This window comes from Haliotis cracherodii, unplaced genomic scaffold, assembly GCF_022045235.1.
Source record: "Haliotis cracherodii isolate W230 unplaced genomic scaffold, xgHalCrac1.p SCAF_14, whole genome shotgun sequence".
In the NCBI taxonomy this organism is placed as follows: Eukaryota; Metazoa; Mollusca; class Gastropoda; order Lepetellida; family Haliotidae; genus Haliotis; species Haliotis cracherodii.
The window spans coordinates 2,746,214-2,761,901 of record NW_027266269.1 but is presented as its reverse complement, the minus strand read 5'-3'; the positions used below and the strand labels follow the sequence as shown (position 1 = coordinate 2,761,901).

General features: G+C 44.0%; 2 protein-coding genes across 2 annotated transcripts in view; one reads left to right on the top strand and one right to left on the bottom strand.

Annotated features, from left to right (window-relative positions):
• Positions 1-13,307, bottom strand: part of LOC139460954 (serine/threonine-protein phosphatase 6 regulatory ankyrin repeat subunit B-like) — a 47,241-nt gene extending 33,934 nt beyond the window's left edge. Inside the window, exon 1 of the mRNA XM_071242430.1 lies at positions 13,152-13,307. The gene's annotated coding sequence lies outside the window, so the exon portion shown is untranslated. The remainder of the gene's footprint in view (positions 1-13,151) is intronic.
• On the top strand, positions 5,997-10,041 carry LOC139461325 (uncharacterized). Its single transcript, XM_071242943.1, has 3 exons — positions 5,997-6,029; positions 7,659-7,778; positions 8,908-10,041. Exons 1-3 carry the CDS (start codon positions 5,997-5,999, stop codon positions 10,039-10,041), a joined length of 1,287 nt encoding a protein of 428 aa, XP_071099044.1.
• Positions 13,308-15,688: the final 2,381 nt, after the last annotated feature.

Genomic DNA, 15,688 nt, shown 5'->3' with positions numbered 1-15,688 from the left:
GGATGATGACGTTGTCACTCGATCGTTCATTTATACCGAGGTGCTAGCACTCGTGTATGTAGACATGCGTACTGTCACGCGTGTCTCCATGCACACGTGATGTACTTCATGTCTTCAAACACACATGGTGTACTACGTCTCTCCATGTAAACGTGATGTACTTCATGTCTTCATGCAAAACGTAGTGTCATGTGTGTGTCTTCAAACAGACGTTGATCCATAGGGTTATGACGTTGTCACTCGTTTATTTATACCGAAGAGTTGGCTCTCGTGTAGGTCTACATAAGTACTGTCACGTGTGTCTCCATGCAAACGTCATGTACTTCCTGTTACCATGCAAACGTGGTGTCACGCGTGACAACAAACACATGTTTATCCTTAGGATGATGACGTTGCCATTCGTTCATCCATGCCACGCGTGACGACAGGGTTGCATGGTCAATATTACATGGGGTGTACACTCAGCCTTACAGGGGTGTACACTCAGTCTTACAGCGGTGTACACTCAGTCTTACAGGGTTGTACAGCCAATCTTTCAGTGGTGTACACTTAGTCTTACAGGGTTGTACACAGTCAGTCTAACAGAGTTGTACAATCATTCTTAAGGGTTCTACAGTCACTCTTACAGGGGGTTGTACAGTCAATCTTACAGTGGTGTAAACGTAGTCTTACAGGGTTGTACAGTCAATCTTACAGTGGTGTACACTTAGTCTTACAGGGTTGTGCACTCAGTCTAACAGGGTTGTACAATCAGTCTTACAGGGTTGCATGGTCAATATTACATGGGGTGAACAGTCAGTCTTAAGGGTTGTACAGTCAATCTAAAGGAGTTGTACAGTTAGTCTTACAGTGATGTACACTCAGTCTTACAGGGTTGTACAGTCAATCTTACAGCGGTGTACAGGTAGTCTTACAGGGTTGCACGGTTAATCGTACAGTGGTGTACACTTAGTCTTACAGGGTTGTGCACTCAGTCTTACAGGGATGTACAATCAGTCTTACATGGGTAGACAGTCAATCTTACAGGGGTGTACGGCCACTCTAAAGGGTTGTACAGTTAGTCTTACAGGGTTGTACAATCAGTCTTACAGGGTTGTACAGTCAATCTTACAGTGGTGTACACTTAGTCTTACAGGGATGTACACTCAGTCTTACAGTGGTGTACAGTCAGTCTTACGGAGTTGTACAGTCAGTTTTACGGGGTTGTGCGGCCAGTTTTACGGGGTTGTAAAATCATTCTTAAGGACAGTACTGTCAGTCTTACAGAGTTTTACAGTCTGTCTTACAGGGCTGTACAGTCAATCTTAAGAACTTGTATAGTCAGTCTTACAGTGGTGTACAATCAGTATTACAGTGGTGTACATTTAGTCTTACAGGGTTGTACACTCAGTCTTGCACATGAGTGTACATTCTGTCTTACAGAGTTGTGCAGTGAGTCTTAAGGGGTGTACAGTCAGTTGATTCAATCGTACAAGGTTACCGACAGTATTACCCGAGCGTACTGTCAGTCGTACATCAGTGATCAATCAGTTTTATAATTATGTTGAAATCAATATGGATGTACAGTCAGCCTTACAGGGATGTACAGTCAGTCTAAGATGCGTGTACACTCAGTCTTACAGAGTTGTACAGACAGTCTTGCATGCGTGTACAGTCAGTCTTACAGTGATGTACACTCAGTCTTACAGGGTTGTACAGTCAATCTTACAGCGGTGTACAGGTAGTCTTACAGGGTTGCACGGTTAATCGTACAGTGGTGTACACTTAGTCTTACAGGGTTGTGCACTCAGTCTTACAGGGATGTACAATCAGTCTTACATGGGTAGACAGTCAATCTTACAGGGGTGTACGGCCACTCTAAAGGGTTGTACAGTTAGTCTTACAGGGTTGTACAATCAGTCTTACAGGGTTGTACAGTCAATCTTACAGTGGTGTACACTTAGTCTTACAGGGATGTACACTCAGTCTTACAGTGGTGTACAGTCAGTCTTACGGAGTTGTACAGTCAGTTTTACGGGGTTGTGCGGCCAGTTTTACGGGGTTGTAAAATCATTCTTAAGGACAGTACAGTCAGTCTTACAGAGTTTTACAGTCTGTCTTACAGGGCTGTACAGTCAATCTTAAGAACTTGTATAGTCAGTCTTACAGTGGTGTACAATCAGTATTACAGTGGTGTACATTTAGTCTTACAGGGTTGTACACTCAGTCTTGCACATGAGTGTACATTCTGTCTTACAGAGTTGTGCAGTGAGTCTTAAGGGGTGTACAGTCAGTTGATTCAATCGTACAAGGTTACCGACAGTATTACCCGAGCGTACTGTCAGTCGTACATCAGTGATCAATCAGTTTTATAATTATGTTGAAATCAATATGGATGTACAGTCAGCCTTACAGGGATGTACAGTCAGTCTAAGATGCGTGTACACTCAGTCTTACAGAGTTGTACAGACAGTCTTGCATGCGTGTACAGTCAGTCTTACATGGATGTACAGTCAACCTTGTATGGTGTAAGTCAGTCTTAAGGGGTGCTCAGTCAGTCTTACAGAGTTGTACAGTCAGCCATAAGGGATATACGTCTTACAAGGGTGTACAGTCAGTCTTACAGGGGTGTACACTCAGTCTTACCGACGTTCTGATTGGTCGGATGAAAGGTCGTTCTGACGTGGCCGTAACTGGGATGTCCTGAGAGTTTTACCAATCAGTAGCGAAAACTAATATTTGATTTAATGAGATAGGTCACGAATTGGTTCATGGAAGCCATCGAGAGGGGTGCCCTCATTCGACATTGCCATACGTACTTCCTAATTGATAATATACGTACTTCCTTACTGTTATATTATCAGTTAGGATGGATGAACGAATGGCAACGTCATCATCCTAAGGATAAACATGTGTTTGTAGTCACGCGTGACACCACGTTTGCATGGTAACAGGAAGTACATGACGTTTGCATGGAGACACACGTGACAGTACTTATGTAGACCTACACGAGAGCCAACTCCTCGGTATAAATAAACAAGTGACAACGTCATAACCCTATGGATCAACGTCTGTTTGAAGACACACACATGACACTACGTTTTGCATGAAGACATGAAGTACATCACGTTTACATGGAGAGACGTAGTACACCATGTGTGTTTGAAGACATGAAGTACATCACGTGTGCATGGAGACACGCGTGACAGTACGCATGTCTACATACACGAGTGCTAGGACCTCGGTATAAATGAACGATCGAGTGACAACGTCATCATCCTATGGATAAACGTGTGTTTGTCGTCACGCGTGGCACCATGCTTGCATGGAGACACGAATGACAGTACGCGTACATGAAGACACGCGTGACAGTACGCATGTCAACCTACACGAGTGCCAGCACCTCGGCAAAAATGACCGAATGACAACGTCATCATCCTAAGGATAAACATGTGTTTGTAGTCACGCGTGTCACTGCGTTTGCATGGCAACACGAAGTACATGACGTGTACATGAAGACACGCGTGACAGTACACATGTCAACCTACACGAGAGCCAACTCCTCGGTATAATTCATAGTAATAATCACCCTATGGATCAACGTCAACGTCTGTTTGTCGTCACGCGTGGCACCCTGTTTTGCATGGAGACACGAATGACAGTACGTATGCATATACTTACATCACGTTCATGTCTGTGCCTGTCGATTCACCTTTAGAATTCAGCCAACACCTTTAGCACCTTTAAATTCGCCACTCACCGACTTTTAACTTGGACGAACGGCTGTCATAGTTGGCTACAATACACGGTCGCCTTGTGGAACGAAACCTTACACCTCAAAGTTGACAAACACATCACCATACCCGATGACATGATTTGTGGAATGTTGTTGCTAGATCCTTCGCCGATATGACGTCAACCTAGCAACAAAGTGTCAGAGTCGTCGACTGTGTATGATAAGCTCGTTTCAGTGAGCTGTCATATCCACATGCCATCGCCACACACACACCAAAACAAAACAAAACAAAGAACCCGACTCCCCTCCCACCCCCTCCCTCCCTCCCTCCCTTCACCACCACCACCACCCTCCCTCCCTCCCTTCACCACCGCCACCCCGTCTATGTTTAGAACAACAACAACAACAACAACAACAACAACAACAACAACAAACGATTTTTGACGCGCTTCTTTCCATGTCGATCCCGTTCACCTTTTACGTACGCTTCTCCGGGTTTCCCGCTCCTTCTCCCCGGAAACGGAGGCAACGCCCTCTTGGAGGCGTCCGCCACCGGAAACGGAAGTGTCACCCTCTTGGATGCGCACGCAGGTACCCATCATGCACTGCGCAGGTCACGTGACCGGCAACGGATGTGCCGCCATCTTGGTTCCATAATCCTGAGGTGGTTCTGCGCTGATGCGTACAACTACTGGCACCTTATCCGCATTTCAGTCAGTGAACTGTTGTTGGCTCAATTATTGTATAGCCTTTGAACTTCCTTAATTCAAGTCAACAGAATAACCATATAAACCGTGTGTTGTTTCTGTTTATTGTTTTTACTTGGCGCTAATAGGTGGTGCTATTTGATGTTTGATTGGATTAAGGTATATCTGGATAAAGGTAACGATATGTGCTGGTGATTGAGTGCGGGGAGTCGCATTGATATTGAGTCGCATTTATGGGGTCAGCAGTCGTATTCATTTGGAGACGCATTAATTTCAAGATTTACAGTATATGACGTCATTCAAATCTCCGGAAATGATGTCATGAGAGTACAATGTTTTATCGTTGTTCTTCATTGTTCTTTTCGATTTACTTCGTAGCTATCTCACAACGTCAACAGCGTGAGAAACATTCAATGCAAGTGACGTATGCCACATCTCAGAACCTGATCAACCGACATGGGGATTTTATTTAGTCCCAACTGAAACTATACATACGTCAAAACAAAACGGATTTTCACTCAAGTTATGTTCACAAATTACTACAAGTAAATGTTTCCTGCTGCACTGAAATGATCACCGAAACAAGCTGTGTTGTGTTTTCCTGGTGACATGGAATATGAAAGTCGGCACAAAATTAAAACCCGTATTTCTTGAACCTGAACTCAGATATTAGGTCACTTCACTGATGTTCGTATGTCCAGTTGCACAGTGTTTATAGGCTACCTTTTTCCCCTGTGCTTTTGGTTTGTGTCTTATTGCACATAGAAGAAAATAATGGTGGTTTTGGAGCTGTTGGCAATCGCTGGCATTGTTATGTCCATACAAGGTAAATCCAGTTAATACACTATCCAATGTTGCATAACAATGTTATTAGTTTATGCTATTGTTTGCATTACATCACAGCTATTGACATAACTATCACAGGTACTTATGTACAATTTTTATTGACAAATCTTTTCCAGCTGCACCATGCGGAGAAGGGCAGCACTGCTCAGACTGTGATAACAAGACGGGACATTGCCACAAAGAGTGTGACCTTGGATATTTCGACCTGAAGTGCAGCTCCGTTTGCAGCAAGAAGTGCAAAAATGGCATGTGTCACACATCAACAATTGGCATTGGCGTCTGTACCGAAGGATGTTCACCTGGATACCAAGGAAGTAGGTGCCTCATACCATGTGACAGTTCAGTCAGTGGATGTACGGCTTGTCCAGGTGGTTGTGATGGAGGATATTGTCAGCTGGACTCCTCCTGTGTGTCTGGATGCATTGATGGATACTACGGCACTGACTGCAAGACGTGTTCAGGTAGATGTAGATCATGCAACGAGAGATCAGGAACATGTACGGAGTGTCACCCGCCATATTTCGGCCTGAACTGTGAGTATTCATGTGATCGCTGCAAGGAACCATGTGACTTTGGATGTCTCCATGGATGTGTACCTGGATTTCATGGCATGTTTTGTAGTAAGAATTGCAGTAAACACTGTCGGGCCAACCGCACTCATGTCAACAAAACATCTGATATTTCTGAATGCAACGAGCAGACTGGAGATTGCATCTATGGATGTAAAGATGGCTGGTCTGGTTCACAATGCTCCGATAAGGGTAAGTCTAAATTTGTTGTCACCATTGTCAAAAGTTGTATTATCAAACATTCTGTGGGTGCAACTCATCAAGTGATTGATGTACACTGGTCCAGTGATTGACCCATTGTTAACAAAAGTATTTCTTGAAGAATTTCCTGGTGGAACGGATCAAATATGACATTATAGATTATCATTATAATATATTGATGGGATATTTCTCGAACTTCGTTTTAACATGATATCGGGGAAAAGTAACTTTTCTTCAAATGAAGTTCCAAAAACACTAAAGTTCTGAACTAAAGTAATACTTTCAATACATATTCATGATGTCATATCCTCGACTTTAAGGTAATCATTCCCAATTTGCACGTGCATTTTACTGCACGACGCACAATTTGGATGAGTACGTGTTTGTTTGGGAGCATTTTGTTCCCTCGTTTTGGTCCCTTTAACGGTTGAGGTAGCACAACATCCGGCCCCACGGTCCAGCGATACACCCAATTGTGTTGCCACGTTACCATCAGGCAGCATCAGGGGTTTAGAAGGCAACCGTGGGACAGTTTACTGTTCATAGATGAATCCAGGTTTTGGATATGTCACATACATATATTCCCAAAACTTGAGTACGATCAAAAGAATAGTAATGTTCTATGCTGGTTTTCAAAATCATGTTGGTAAAGAAACGCACGGGTATTTATATCTTTCAGATTGGAAAACTCAAGTCACTGATGCCATGAAAATAGGACTACCCACAGCAGCATCACTTCTAATATTAATGATCTTACTGGCAGTGTGCTATCACTTTCGGAAATCCTTGGGAATTGAACGGTAAGATCATTACAGAAGCAATGAGATAGCTCTGTGTTCCTAGGTGGATATACTGCCCCCGTCCCCGTGTAGTGTTTGTAGTGCCCAAACCGCCGATTGTGAAACAACAGCGTCCTTGTTAAATATTGTCAAAACATAAACAAGATATATATAAATGTGTTCAACTCGGTTGGGATAGTACCGATAAGATCACTGGACTAAAGCAGTCAGTATATTACTGCATTGACTAGTAGCACATACAACTGGCACTGAATTAAATCTGGATTAACTTAAATGACTTTACATATATATTGGTTAAGATGTTATTTAGGAAATATCTGAAATGAAAATGTATAACATGTTTTTTTCCAAATTTTCTAAATGGATGTTAACTTCAGCGCTTTGACTTCTACAAACTATACGATTGTACAATAAAAATATTGGTAAATTAACATTTTGTTTATAAATGTAAAATGTTACGGTGGTATGATAAATGAATCTAGTTTCTGATAAAGAAGTCTGACAATCATTGTGTGCGATATGGCAACTGATGAGGATTAATATGAAAATATTACAAACGAATTGGTTCATCTTGTAAACATTACTTTGCGCGTGACATTCCTGTATGGTCTACATGCTGTAAGTATTTATACTATATATTCTCACAGCAGGGGCGCCCAGGCAGACAACCCTGTAGTAAATATTGTGCGTGGAGACAAAGACAGTCATGCAGTTGAGTACCATGGGTATTGTGAAATTCTAGCGGACGACATCAACAGAAGCGAACCACCATCCATCAACCAAGGACAACGGAGTGATTCTGCAATGCCTGTTTTGGCAGACTGTTTCCCTGCCGCAGGTCACGTTCCAGAAGCTCCACCACACGCCCGTCCAGTGCGTGATGACCCCGGAACAGCTGTCAACTACATATCACCAGTTGAGTGACACTGGACAGGAAATGGTAGATTGAAATGTTTACAGCAAGCGTACAGTTGTTCTTGTTCAGAGCGTGAGAGTGTGACATCTATACTCGGAATCATTCCGAGCCATCCCGTCTACCCCAACAACCACAGGAGACGTGAATACGTTCCTTGTCACTTGTATGAATGTACCCTCGGATATGATCAGCATCCTTATTATAGATTTGTGATCAAATTGTCATAGACACCATGGCTGAAAATAGTACATCATACATGAATTTAATTTTTGAAATATGTCATTGGTTTCCATTTACCCATACACATTACGTATTACTACATTTTATTCATAACAAGTGCTGTAAACACCCTGGCGTCTTTCATACACCAACATATGGTACCTTTTCACGATCCTACAAATAGCGCGGACCTCAAAAGACAACTTTCAGGTGATGTTCCTTTGTAGTGTGTAGTGAGTTCGTTTGTGGGTGAATGATGCCATTGTACAACACGCAAGCAGTATTCTGTTGACCTTCACTCTACTTGTTCTACTTTCACACGGAAAAGTAAATGTTTCCCTGTCTCACATTATCGTTGATGTGATACACTTGATGACCGACATATTTATGTTGCGTTTTTGATAAGGCCTTGGGACATACTAGTTTGTATCGATTAAATGTTAATTGGAGTGAGTGAGTGAGTGAGTGAGTGAGTGAGTGAGAGAGAGAGAGACATAGTTGCAGAGGTCTTTCTATCACAAGCATATTTTTACAAGAAGTGTTAAAATTATCCACAAATAGTGACCCATCAACACACATTTTAAAAACTTATTATTTTTACAACTGGATCGAAGTGATCAGACAGGGTACTTGAATTTATTTTTTTCTAAAACTGTCCCTCGATTAAAATTCAAGAAAATCCTTTTTTTTTAAATACCATGTTTCCACGTTATATCATATGCTTGTTCAAGGTCGAAAATTATTTATACAGTATGTTGATTGCCAATGGAATTTCTAGAAAATGATTCCAAACGCATCTAATGGTCACTGTGACATGTTTGTTTTTGTAACAATGCGTGTCACTCAGGAGCGTTATTTGCCTCCAAGTACCAGACTAATCAATTGTTGACCATGAGCTCAAAGTATTTCAGGAGCTGATAGTGGATGTTGTTAGGTCCTGCTGCAGTGTCATGAGCTGCCCATGGGCAGTATGCAATTCTTGGAGGAAAACGATTCCATTGTAGTCCTCACTTTACCCTATCAAACCGGCACCTCACCCTATCAAACCAGCACCTCACCTCTCAATCCCACACATCAAGCTCACAACCCTGCACCTCACCCTCTCAATCCGACACCTCACCCTCTCAGCCTGCACCTCACCCTCTCAATCCCACACCTTAATCTCTCAACAACTGCATCTCACCCTCTCAATAACACACCTCGCCCACACAACCCTGCACCTCACAATCCACCAACTCACCCTCTCAATCCGACAACTCACCCTCCCAACCCTGCATCCCTTCTCAATCCCACACCTCACCCTCTCAAGCCTATACCTCAACCTCTCAATCCGACACCTCACACTCCCAACCCTGCACCTCACCTTCTCAACATGGCGCCTCACCCTCTCAATCCAATTCCTCAACCTCTCAACCCACTACCTCACCCTCACAAACCCACAACTCACCCTCACAACCCTGCACCTCACCCTATCAACCCTGCACCTCAACCTCTCAACCCTGCACCTGAACCTCTCAACCCTGCACCTCACCCTCTCAATCCCATACCTCACCCTCTCAACCCTACACCTCACCCTCTCAACCCTGCACCTCACCCTCTCAATCCCATACCTCCATTCTCAATCCCTGCACCTCACCCTCTCAATCCCATACCTCACCCGCTCAACCCTGCACCTCACCCTCTCAACCCTACACCTCACCCTCTCAATCCCATACCTCCATTCTCAATCCCTGCACCTCACCCTCTCAATCCCTGCACCTCACCCTCTCAATCCCTGCACCTCACCCTCTCAATCCCTGCACCTTACCCTCTCAATCCCATACCTCACCCTCTAAACCCTGCACCTCACCCTCTCAACCCTGCACCTCACCCACTCAACCCTGCACCTCACCCTCTCAACCCTACACCTCACCCTCTCAACCCTACACCTCACCCTCTCAATCCCATACCTCCATTCTCAATCCCTGCACCTCACCCTCTCAATCCCTGCACCTCACCCTCTCAATCCCATACCTCACCCTCTCAACCCTGCACCTCACCCACTCAACCCTGCACCTCACCCTCTTAATCCCACATCCTACCCTCTCAAGCCCACACCATCCTTCTCAACCCCTCACCCTCTCAATCCAACACCTCACCCTCTCAATCTGAGAGTTCCCCATTTCAATCCATCAATTTCACATTCAATCCCACTTACCACCCTCCCTCTCAATCCAGCAACTCCACATTCAATCCCACTTACCACCCTCCCTCTCAATCAGCAACTCTACACTCAATCCCACTTACCACCCTCCCTCTCAATCCAGCAACTCCACATTCAATCCCACTTACCACCCTCTTTCTCAATCCACACTCAATCCCACTTACCACCCTCCCTCTCAATCAGCTACACCACATTCAATCCCACTTACCACCCTCCCTCTCAATCAGCAACTCCACACTCAATCCCACTTACCACCCTCCCTCTCAATCAGCAACTCCACACTCAATCCCACTTACCACCCCCCCTCTCAATCAGCAACTCCACATTCAATCCCACGTACCACCCTCCCTCTCAATCAGCAACTCCACATTCAATCCCACTTACCACCCTCCCTCTCAATCAGCAACTGCACATTCAATCCCACGTACCACCCTCCCTCTCAATCAGCAACTCCACAATCAATCCCAAATACCACCCTCCCTCTCAATCAGCAACTCCACAATCATTCCCACTTACCACCCTCCCTCTCAATCAGCTACACCACATTCAATCCCACGTACCACCCTCCCTCTCAATCAGCAACTCCACAATCAATCCCACTTACCACCCTCCCTCTCAATCAGCTACACCACAATCAATCCCACTTACCACCCTCCCTCTCAATCAGCAACTCCACAATCAATCCCACTTACCACCCTCCCTCTCAATCAGCTACACCACAATCAATCCCACGTACCACCCTCCCTCTCAATCAGCAACTCCACAATCAATCCCACTAACCACCCTCCCTCTCAATCAGCAACTCCACAATCAATCCCACTAACCACCCTCCCTCTCAATCAGCTACACCACAATCAATCCCACGTACCACCCTCCCTCTCAATCAGCTACACCACAATCAATCCCACTAACCACCCTCCCTCTCAATCAGCTACACCACAATCAATCCCACTAACCACCCTCCCTCTCAATCAGCTACACCACAATCAATCCCACGTACCACCCTCCCTCTCAATCAGCTACACCACAATCAATCCCACTAACCACCCTCCCTCTCAATCAGCTACACCACAATCAATCCCACTAACCACCCTCCCTCTCAATCAGCTACACCACAATCAATCCCACTAACCACCCTCCCTCTCAATCAGCTACACCACAATCAATCCCACGTACCACCCTCCCTCTCAATCAGCTACACCACAATCAATCCCATACACCTCCTCTTTCAACCCTGCACCTCTCTACCTCATCAAAGCACTTCCTTGGCCTCCACTGGACACCACCCCACCCCACCCCAAACCACTGCCCCAACTCTGTACCTGCCCATCTCTCTCTAGCTCAAATTCATACCGTCGAAGAACCCAAAACTTATCACAGCCGTATTTCAACAACAAAGCACACCGTCACAGTGTAGCGAAACTTATCGGTTTTCCGCGTCGGGCGTATTCCCCGAGAATGCAGTGTGGCCGTTGTCTATTGTGTGTGGGGTTCACGGGTAGCTTCAGTCAGGAAACAAGATCGGGTACTGTTACAAATACCATTATCAATATTACAGGCTGGTTATAGCAAAAATGGATATTAATAAACAAATATATATGAATTACAATCGTTTGTGTTTCTATATTTTTTCGTTTATTGATTACAACCTTCCACCCCTCTGAGCGAGTCCACTCGTTTCGAGTGTTCAGGTGACATGACTTTTCCAGTGACCCACAGCGATTTTCAAAATCACTTGCTCCTAATAACGGAGACTGTTATCTGAGTCGCGAAATTCTATACTTGAATCGACGTGCACTGACAATATGTTATGTATTATTCATTCAGAAGGGCAATGTTCAAACAGACAGGATGTATTTTATACGACACTCTATTTCTAACATAGTTTGTTGCAGTTTGATAACTTTATTGTTGCTGAAACTGATTTTAATACATTGGCATGATTCCAAATGTAACCCATTAGAGATATAAATTGGCAGTACCTATTATTAATATCAGTTACCATGAGAAGTCAAACGGGTAACACACTGTAAATGTACGGGGCACGGGTGGCCATGTCGTCTAAGGCGCCGCGATTCGCTGTGCCGAGTTTCGTCCCTTGGGCACGCCAGAAACCTATGATTGTTGGTTCGAATGCCGGTTCGAGCTGATTATGTTTCTAGGTTTGTCAGTACCATACCCGTGCTCGTGGGTTTCACCGAAGTGGTAAACGTCGAAGACCTGCGTCACTTCGGGCTTTCCTCCCACATTAAGCTGACACGCCATGATATAACTGGAATACTGTTAAAAGCGGTGTTAAACCCAACTCACTCAGTGTAAATGTACGAACAACACAACAGGCCAAAGACAAACGTAGGCACTTACTTGTACATTAAACTAGGTGTAGAACGAACTTGTTTTAAGGTCCCTGCCATTTGCTGTATATATGTTTTATATTTGCTTATTACGAACTACGGTAAAAACGAACTAAAATTTGTGGTCTCAATAAACTATTGACTAACGTCCCAATTATGCGAAGATAGTTTTTTTGTCCAAACACGTTGACGAACATGGCCGCTTGTCATTTGGCACTATATGTTAAATTAAGCGGTTCACTCAAAACTAATGTTCATACACAATTTCTCTTGTTTCTTCATTGAGTGAAATTATGTCTTAACATCTGTTATTTTAAAAAAACGACATATGAAACAGAAGGTATTATCCATGTGTGTTTCCGTGTCGTAAATACAATATATTAGGAATAAAACGACTCGCGTAATACATTTTCTATTCTTATTATAAGATATACGACAACACACTTGACTCATAATCCATCAAGAAATAAGTGGCTGTCACAGCAGGCACAAAGAAAAATTGTTGTCGGTTCATGTTTGTAGAGACAAACATTAGGGTAGAAGAGAAGATTTTCCTGCAGCCATGATCAGCGAAACACATGATGTTACAGCCACAACAGTTATGAATATAATAATAATTACCTCGCGTTGAGTCACATCAGTTGACATTTACAAGCAGCAGTCCTCATGTCCAAACACAACTCCCCATAGTTGGTACACACACCAGTTATCAAATGCAAGCGGCGGTCCTCATATATACACACAACTACATGAATTTGTAGGTAACTTCCCAGACAGAACCACAATCCTCCTTCTGACACCTGTACTGCGTGATATGGGACACATTCAATCACGTGATATGAATACCGTTAAACGAAGGTCACATTGTTCAAGATCAATGCAAGTGAATAATCCCCGCCTTTGTCACGGCGACTCAGTCGTCTGCGCCGTCAAGGTGTACCATTCCTTTCATATACAACCTTACCACTATCAATACCTTAAGTATTTGTTCTGTATAGAGAGACTATCTTCTGACAGCAGGTTAACGACGATTCATTGAAAGTCAATCATGGTGTATTGGTTTCATGAATGGCCATGCAGACATAGCTACATTGTTATGTTAATTAGGAGATAAACATACTGTGTTTTCAATGTAGAGCTAGGTTACCTGTAGATTTAACCCTGCTTGGTTTCAAATGTTAAATTTATCTCCATTCTACCATTACTAAATAAAACGCGAACTCTTTGATGTTAGCAAATATACTGAGTGAAGCAGCATGGGGTGAGTTCAGTGTTTTGAGGGGGTTATCGATCTGAATTACGGAATCACCGAACAAAATATGGTGCTGTATATACTCAAGAAGTTTCTTTACACTGTAATACTTCACTCGAACATATGACAGGCATTGAAAGCATATAAGCACGGCAACTTGGTAAGCTAACATGAGGTGGGCATCCGTAAAGAAAACAAAGCAAGCTTTGCAAGGCTGTCACTCTACATCGCACGTCACCATTATGACGTCATATCGCTCATTGTGACACAAAAGCTATGACGTCACAGTCGTATATAGAAAAGCGCCAAAATTCGAAGCTCTCTGAAAACGTAAATACATTCCCTTTGTAGATTTATATCGTGTTTTCTGCACAAAATGCATTGCCACGCATCCTTTGAATATTGTAGTAACCGCACCTGTGCATTTTGTAACATGTAATTGTAGATATAATTATTTAAATATGCCTACCGACAATGACTGAAAAAAATACTATTCTGTGAATATCAGCTTCCGCGGTGATGCGGTCGTCAAACTGTTTCAATCAGAGGGGGTTTATTGTGATTTAATAGCCTCTGATTGACCAAACAGAATCGAGTAAATTCCAAATTCATGTTATAATCTAAAATCTCTTGGATAAAATCTTCCTTGTGAGACGTTGAATAAAAATCGTATAGTCAGTTTAGGACGAGGGATTTAAGGCATGGGGTAGCAGATGATAGAATGGATGAGCTAACACTAAAAGATATATTGGGACCCAGATTGAAATAATCAATATAACCTTATAAAAACATATAGTACTTTCCATTTTCTGCTTCAAATGTGCAGTTTAGTTAGATGTAATTGTTAGATCGGTTAGACACACACCTTGGCATGTGCCACTACGGGAAACAAAGAAAAGGCACAGACACAAGTGAATACACAGTATCATGTAAAGGCACTGTTTCTGTAGCCACGGATTTTCTATAACAGAACAGGTATGATCGATTTTAAGTTCCCACTCAAGGAAGGTGATCAATTGGTAAATTGGACGGGAGAACAGGAATTATTTTTTTAAAAGTCAACAGCATTAGTGATATCCAACACCTACCCGGCTCTTTCCCTGATTCCCCCCCTCCCTCCCCCGCCATATCGCACACCTACTCAGCTCTATCCCTCCCCTCCCCCGCCATATCGCACACCAACTCAGCTCTATCCCTCCACTTCCCTGCCTTACCTCACACCTACTCAGCTCTATCCCTTACCTCCACCGTCCTATCACACACCTACCCAGCTCTATCCCTTACCTCCCCCTCCATATCACACACCTACCAAGCTCTATCACTTCCCTCCCCCGCCATATCACACACCTACAGAGCTCTAAGCCTTACCTTCCCCTCCATACCTCACACCTACTTAGCTCTATCCCTCCGCTCCCCCGCCATATACCACACCTAGCTAGCTCTAACCCTTACCTCCCTGTCATATAACACACCTAGCCAGCTGTAACTCCTCACCTCCCCCGTCATGTCACACACCAAGCCAGCGCTATCTTCAACTCCACCGCCATATCTCAACCTACCCAGCTCTAGCCCTTACCTCACCCGCCATATCACACACCTACGCAGCTCTAGCCCTAACCTCCCCACCATATCACACACCTACGCAGCTCTAGCCCTAACCTCCCCACCATATCACACACCTACGCAGCTCTAGCCCTTACCTCCCCACCATATCACACACCTACGCAGCTCTAACCCTTACCTCCCCACCATATCACACACCTACGCAGCTCTAACCCTTACCTCCCCACCATATCACACACCTACGCAGCTCTAGCCCTTACCTCCCCACCATATCACACACCTACGCAGCTCTAGCCCTTACCTCCCCACCATATCACACACCTACGCAGCTCTATCCCTCCCC